Genomic DNA, 7,624 nt, shown 5'->3' with positions numbered 1-7,624 from the left:
CTTTTATGGAAAAACTGGTCAACCAAAGATGGTCACTCTTCATTTGATCAAAATATAGTCATCCTACTTTTAAGATATCAATCATAAATTAGATAACAAAGACAAGAAATCTTGTTCATTGATGCATGACAAAGTAAGTTTTGATAAATTGTCTTTTCTTATAAACTCTTCATTACTTTGGGATCCATTTCTCACAAGGTCACTTGACTACATCTTGGAGTGGGGTCTTTACTAAACTTCGACTTGGAGGCTTTTCCTTCATCTCTTTTTTTTTTTTTTTTTTTACCCCATTGGATAGTTTCCCAAAATCAATTACTGGCTTCAAATCCTTTGTTCTGATAAAATGATTTCCTGTGTCACTGCACAAAATACAAGTTAAAATAAACAAAATTTGGCACAAGGTGATGTGATGAGATTGAAATGCATTTTATTCAATTTAAAACTCCAAATACTTTGAACAAAAAGATTTTATTGATAATCAGTCAATCTTTTAAGCTTGCGTATCCCCTTTTTACTCGTGTTGCTTTCCCTTCCCTCATGATTCACCATACTTATGCAATGGATTACCATGTGTATTTTCATCAAAAGACAACCATGGTTATGCAAAAGATTACCATGCATGGCGCATGCATAATAAACGTATGTACACAAATTTTGAAAATTGAGTTACTAATTTTAATAAAATCTTAATTTTAACAGATGGTATGAATATTTCTAACCAAGTAAAGTCACTTTAATAGAATTTAATTTAAAAATTAAATTTTAGTATGTCAAGTTATGTGATCATGCTTGCATCATATAAAGGTTAAAGCTAGACTGAACAAGAAAAACTTGATTTCACTTTTATAAATTTTTAACAAAATGTAATATTTCTTGAAAAAGTCAGGTTATGTGAAAATGCTTGCATCATGTAAAGGTTAAGGTGAGACCTCATCAAGAAAAACTTCATTTTACTTTTATAAATTTTTAACAAAAAATAATATTTCTATGAAAAGTTCTACTGCAAACTACACTATCATAGAATTCAAAATATCTTCTTCTCAGCAATAGTCTCTCTCTCTCTCTCTCTCTCACACACACACACACACATATATAGACACCCACCCACAGACACACAAAATAATATTTCTAGAGAAAGTTCTACTGCAAACTACACAATTATAGAATTCAAAATATCTTCTTCTCAGCAATAGTCTCACACACACACACACACACACACACACACACACACATATATATATAGACATCCACACACACACGCGCACACAATTAGACGTGCTGCTGGCAGTATCATCTGCCCAGAGACTGTGTTAGAGGGAGAGGGAGTTTGTTCATGGATACCAATGCATATCTTCGTTCCTATATCATGTTTATTTTGGTTCTTTTTCTGTGTGCAGGGTTATGGTTTCCAAGCAGCAAGCTAAACCTCGAGGGTTCTCGGCCATGGCGCATCTCCAGAGGCTCTATCTCAAAGAGCCACTTCCCGAAACCCTCCCACCACCTCACACGAACACCCCACCACCCGCTTGATCCGCTTACCATTCCCGAAATCAATCGGGTTCGATCCATCCTCTCCTCCTACCCACCCTTCTCCCCCGCCTTCCCTGCAATTCACTCCCTCTCTTTAGACGAACCCGACAAGCTTCGGGTCTTGTATTGGAAGAAAGGCGACCCACTTCCCCCTAGAAGAGCATCAATCGTTGCCCTCGTACACGGTCAAACTCACGTGCTTGTCGTGGGCTTGGATTCTGGTCGGGTCATCAGCCACGCAATCCATGCTGGTTCCGGTTACCCAGTTCTGTCTACAAACGACATCTTGGCCGCGGCAGAGGTGACACTAACTGATACAGAATTCAACAAGTCCGTCGCAGCGCGGGGCGTCGAGTTGTCGGATGTGGCTTGCATCACGCCCTCCCCGGGTTGGTTCAGACCCGACGAGGAAGGGAGGCGAGTCATTAAGGTCCAGTGCTTCTCGAAACAGGGCACGCCCAATTTCTACATGAGGCCCATCGAGGGCCTCACTGTGACGGTGGACCTGGACAGGAGAGAGGTTGTGAAAATCTCCGACACGGGCGGGGGAATCCCGGTCCCCAAGGGAACGAACACCGATTATCGGTACTGCCCGAAAGACAGGACCCGACGAAAGGACCCGATCAACCCGATATCACTAGAGCAGCCCAACGGTCCGAGCTTCAGAGTAGAAGATGGGCACACGGTGAAATGGGCGAACTGGTGTTTTCACCTGAAGGCGGACCAACGGGCCGGGTTGGTGGTGTCGCGGGTCAAGGTTGTGGACCCGGAGACGGGGAGGTGGAGAAGCGTGATGTACCAGGGGATGGCGTCGGAGCTGTTTGTGCCATACATGGACCCGGAGGAGGGGTGGTATTTTAAGACATACATGGACGCCGGGGAGTTCGGGTTGGGAGCGACGGCGATGGAGCTGGTGGCGCTCAACGATTGTCCTCGGAATTCGTATTATATGGATGGGGTTTTCGTTGCTGCCGACGGGAAGCCGTTCGTTCAGGCGAATATGATCTGCGTGTTCGAGCGGCATGCCGGCGAGATTGCGTGGCGGCACGCCGAGAGCCCCCTCACGGGTTTTAAGGTACGCCTTCTCCTATACAATAAATAAATAAATAAATAGCGAATAATAATAATAATAATAATAATCTTATTACAAAGGGAGTATCTATTGGGTGCCATATCTTTCTAAAATCTTAAATTAACCAGGTATAAAATATTCTTTAATTAAAAAAATTAAACACTTAAAAATATAAATATAAAAACCCACATTATAATTTATATTTAATCATTTATAAAACATGAAAAATAGTTTTCTTTCATCTCTAACATTTTCTTTCAGTTTTTAAAATGTCTTTATATTATTTAATTATTTAATTATTTATTTTCTCATAATTTTAAAAAATAAAGAAATGTAAAATGCATGTCTGGCTAATAATAATAATAATAATAATAAGATTATGTTATAATTTAGCGAGTCATTAAATGTAAAATGAACGGTTTTAATTGCATAATCTTTATACTTTTAAAAAAAAATATTCTTTAATTCTAAAATTATTTTTAAACCATAAGATTTATGAACAAAAAAAAAACATTCAACATTCTCTTGGTATCATATAAATAATGTAATTTCACATAAATTTTTATGGTTCTATTTTAATACAAGGAGTAGAGGACAGACATCACCATTGGTTATGGATTCTAGTAGAAGGAAAATGGATTCTAGTATAATACATCTCTATGTATTATACATAGGCTAGGACTGTAAAGCAACCCTCCACTTACTCTATTTTAATACCAAGAGCCCAATACCTTTTACATAAAGTAATTTAAAAAATTTTAAAAACAACAATATAATTTCACATAAATTTTTATTAGGAAGAGTACAATACTCTCTGCATCAAGTAATCTAATAAAATAAATTAATTTTTAAGATTATAAAAAACGTTTACAATTTTCATTATCTTTCATTCTCCACCATTCCTTAAAAAAAAAAAAAAAAAAAATTATGGAGTTGCCCAAACTGAGTAGGAAATGCTGAGCCATGCGCCCATACTGATGGACAGATTGTGAATTTTTATTTGTTATGTTTGGAAAGGGCAAGTAGATGGGAGTGACGCGGGGGGTGGGCCCCACTTTAAGCTTCGAGAAGAGCGATGGCTTAATGCAATGCAATCAGAATAAAGAATGAAGAAATGAAATGACAGATTAAGTGTCGTTTCTTAGTCAGCTAGTTGGCATCGGCTCCACTAATAGGTGTCGGAATCTAAGAGTTGAAAAGTATTTTGCCCTCCCAGCATTGTGGAATCCAAAGTATCTTTATGATAATTATTATTATTATTATTATAATTCGAAGGCTTAAACCACTGTTACGTTACTTTGAATATTATGATATAGTACTAAAATTTGGGAGTAAAAGTCACCGGTTCATTAATGCAATAATAGTAATTAACCGACGTAATATTTGAAAAAAAAATTAAATGCGTGATCTTATGATTACTAAAGTTACAAGTTTACGTTATCACTTAACTGACACTCTTTTAATTAATAATGATGAATATTGTTGCAAAAAGTATATTTATAAGGATTTCTATAATAATTAGGGCTTTGCCAACTAAAATACAGTTTACAAAGTTTGGAGAAGTTAATTATTATAGTCGATGATCTCATCATCACTCAAACCTTTGGCTAGTACACATATTCTACATTGAAGATAATGATAAAAGTGGTGGATGCAGATCAGAGAGGCAAGGCCAAAGGTGACCCTGGTGGCTCGCATGGCAGCATCTGTCGGAAACTATGACTATATCTTTGATTGGGAATTTCAAACTGATGGTTTGATCCGCATTAAGGTCGTTTTTGCTGCTTTCTCACTCTCATTAATCTATCATTTGACATTGCCAAAAAAAAATATCATTTTGATTTACATTTATCCTACATTATATTATTTATCCTATATTAAATAATAATTTTATTTTTTTGATTTTCCAAATTCAAGAACATTAATTTGTATGTTAATTTATTATTGCGACAGGTGGGGCTCTCTGGAATGCTAATGGTGAAAGGAACGCCCTACGAGCATGTAAACCAAGTGCCGGACGACGACCCCCACATGACCGGCGGTCTGGTGTCGGAAAACGTCGTCGGAGTCGTCCACGACCACTACGTCACGTTCAGGCTGGACATGGACGTCGACGGCCCGGACAACTCCCTCGTCAGGGTGGATCTCGTGAAGGAAGAGACGGCGCCCGGGGAGTCGCCCCGGAGGAGCTACCTCAGGGCCAGGAGGCGCGTGGCCAAGTCGGAGGACGACGCGCGCATCAAGCTTAAGCTCTACGAGCCGTCGGAGTTTCACTTGGTAAATCCTTCGAGGACGTCCAGGTTGGGGAACCCGGCGGGGTACAAGGTTGTCCCTGGTAGCAACGCCGCCAGCTTGCTTGATCTCAATGATCCTCCCCAGCTTAGAAGTGCTTTCACTAACAATCAGGTATTTATCGTTTGCCCAAAAATAGTAATAAACAGTGAAAGGCATTGACTTAAAACCTTTTTTTTTTTTTTCTCTTGAAACCTCAATATTTTTTCATCAAATTTCAAGAAAGTTCAATATTTTTTTATATAAAAAATAATAAGTTATAATATATATATATATATATATATATATATAAAAACCTTTTTTGAACATTAGTTCTTAGAAAATTTATATCTCTTATTGGCTTTGACAATAAAATAATAAGGGTATAAGGTCCCTAAGTTGTGAAAAATAATTATATTTTTATTTTTTAATTTTTCAAAATTCGTATGAGGAAGGTATAAAATAAATTTTTTAATTGTGTAAATAATTTTTGTTTTTTATTTTTTTAAAAAATATATATATATAATAGTGTTGGAAGCATAAATTTTAGAACTTTGAACTTAGATTTAGGTGGTTTTAGAAAAAGATTCAATACAATCTTATATTAAATCTTGTTTAAATTCATACAAATTCAAAATAAATTTGAACTTCATGCTCTTATTCAAATTAGAAATCTAGAAAATAATAAAAATATTTTTCAATTTTCTTACATAAATTTTAAAATTTAAAAAGTAAGATATTAGTTTTTGTAACTATTTGAAAAAATAGAAATAGAATAAAATATTTCCTGAAGAAATTTTAAAAGTTTTTATTATCAACTAGAAGTTAGTGTTTTTGTCATTCCTTTGAAAATTAAAAATGACAAATAAATAGGTTCTAAATGTCTAAAAAATATGAGACACTTAAAAGTTTTAAAACTTCAAAAGATTGAAAATAACAAATGAAAAAGATTTTTCATGATTAGATAGCTCTAATTGTCTCAAAAATCAAATACCCAACTGGATACTTGAAACTTTAAAGAGATCCATCATCAAATTTTTTATGGTATTTGAAGCTATTTCTTTTTCTTTTTTTTATACCCTTATTTTTCTTCTAGTATCTTTTTACTTATAAATGCACTATACGTTTCAAGGTTTGTTTTGAAAGGGACACCGTAATTAGTAAGACAGCCCAAGGTTTGATTTTGAAGGGCCGTCATAATCACGTGTCGCCCATGTTCAGTGTCGAGCCAAATTTAAAATTCACAACCACTTTTGTATTGCACTGCAAAGCTCAAAGCTCATTAATTAATATGGGTTTTCTTGGTATGGTATGGTAGATATGGGTGACCCCATACAACAAGAGTGAACGGTGGGCAGGTGGGCTTACGGCTTATCAGAGCAAGGGAGACGACACCCTCGCCGTGTGGTCTGAAAGGTGCGCCTGAAATATCTCACTGCCCTCCCATTCTTCTCATAAGGGATCAGATAGATAAATCTTCTTCTGACTTTCATTCAACAGGAACCGTCCGATCGAAAACAGGGATATTGTGATGTGGTACACCCTGGGATTCCACCACGTACCCTGCCAGGAGGATTACCCGGTGATGCCCACCGTCTCTTCCAGCTTCCATCTGAAGCCCGTAAATTTCTTTGAGAGCAATCCCATCCTTGGGGCTGCCCCCAACTTGGAGGGCGACCTGCCCGTTTGTAGGGCAGCTTCTTCTTTTTAACCCACATGCAGTTTGGTTTGTGTATGAGTTCCATATTTAATTGCTCCGGACTACGATGAAGGATGATCTTGGAAGGTACAGATTCATGTCTGCTTCTAAGTGAAGGAGAAGTACATGAAAATATGTTTGTGAATCCAACATGGGCGTACTTTCTTTTGAAATTCTTAATTCTGAAAATAAATTAAAATCATTAATATATGAATGGGTTCCACATTTTAAAATATTCTTAAGTGCCAAATATTTTTGTTTCAAATTATTCTCATCTAATGATTTTAATATTTTTAAATCATATAAAAAATTAAAATTATTCTCATATGTTTGAAATTATTCAAATGTACTCTCAAATGAAATAATAGTTTGATATATTATGTATAAGTAAAATTAATCTTAAAAGATTCTTCGACTGAGTGTGTTGTATTATCATTAGCATTCTCATCAAATTATTTTTTCTTACTAATTAGACATTTTCTAGTAGAACATATCATATTTCTGTTAAATTCATTTATATCAAGACTACAGTACAAAATATTTATAGCAGTGACATTTAGAGTAATATCTTTCATATCATCATCATCATATTCATCCTCAGTCTTGGAAACTCTAGTTGCCCCCTTAGTTGTCATAGGGATATAATTTCCCTTAGAGACAATCTTCCACACCTTCCAATCAGTATTCTGAAGGTAGATGTGCATCCTCTGTTTTCAGAATGTGTTATTAACACCACTGAAAACGGGAGGTCGTATGGAAGATGGTCCCTCAGAAAAAGGAGTCACGGAGTTATAAGTCACATGTGATATATTGTAAAAAAAAAATAGCTAGTCTATGCTACATGACTTTGATACCAATTGATAGTTTTACCGTGATCCTAAGAGAGGGGGTAAATTGGTACTTTTAAAATTTAAACTCTAGGTCAATTTCCTAACAGCAGTATTTTTACAACCCTATGGTCAATCTAGTACAAGTAATGTAAATCAGTTGTAATATGTGCCAGTAATCAAATGAAGCAATCTAATGAACAACACAAGCACCAGAAAGCAGTA

The 7,624-nt window shown here is 35.9% G+C and overlaps 1 protein-coding gene across 1 annotated transcript; it reads left to right on the top strand.

The window, feature by feature from the left end:
* The first annotated feature begins 1,130 nt into the window (after positions 1 to 1,130).
* On the top strand, positions 1,131 to 6,805 carry LOC131164150 (amine oxidase [copper-containing] gamma 1-like). The gene is made up of 5 exons (XM_058121135.1): positions 1,131 to 2,605; positions 4,260 to 4,373; positions 4,556 to 5,008; positions 6,192 to 6,289; positions 6,374 to 6,805. The coding sequence occupies exons 1-5, from the start codon at positions 1,334 to 1,336 to the stop codon at positions 6,582 to 6,584; spliced, it is 2,148 nt and encodes a 715-aa protein (XP_057977118.1). The 5' UTR covers positions 1,131 to 1,333; the 3' UTR covers positions 6,585 to 6,805.
* The last annotated feature ends 819 nt before the right edge of the window (positions 6,806 to 7,624 follow it).

This window comes from Malania oleifera, chromosome 9 (assembly GCF_029873635.1).
Source record: "Malania oleifera isolate guangnan ecotype guangnan chromosome 9, ASM2987363v1, whole genome shotgun sequence".
Classification (NCBI taxonomy): Eukaryota; Viridiplantae; Streptophyta; class Magnoliopsida; order Santalales; family Ximeniaceae; genus Malania; species Malania oleifera.
The sequence above is the reverse complement of the archived record's forward strand: the minus strand, read 5'-3'. Positions and strand labels throughout refer to the sequence as shown.

What these genes read in the sequence shown, in the direction of transcription:
- LOC131164150 (XM_058121135.1), top strand. Translation starts at nt 1,334, where the DNA reads ATGGATACCAATGCATATCTTCGTTCCTATATCATGTTTATTTTGGTT. An exon ending in GCCCCCTCACGGGTTTTAAG is followed by an intron (nt 2,606 to 4,259) that starts GTACGCCTTCTC and finishes TGGTGGATGCAG; the next exon opens with ATCAGAGAGGCAAGGCCAAA. An exon ending in ATGGTTTGATCCGCATTAAG is followed by an intron (nt 4,374 to 4,555) that starts GTCGTTTTTGCT and finishes TTATTGCGACAG; the next exon opens with GTGGGGCTCTCTGGAATGCT.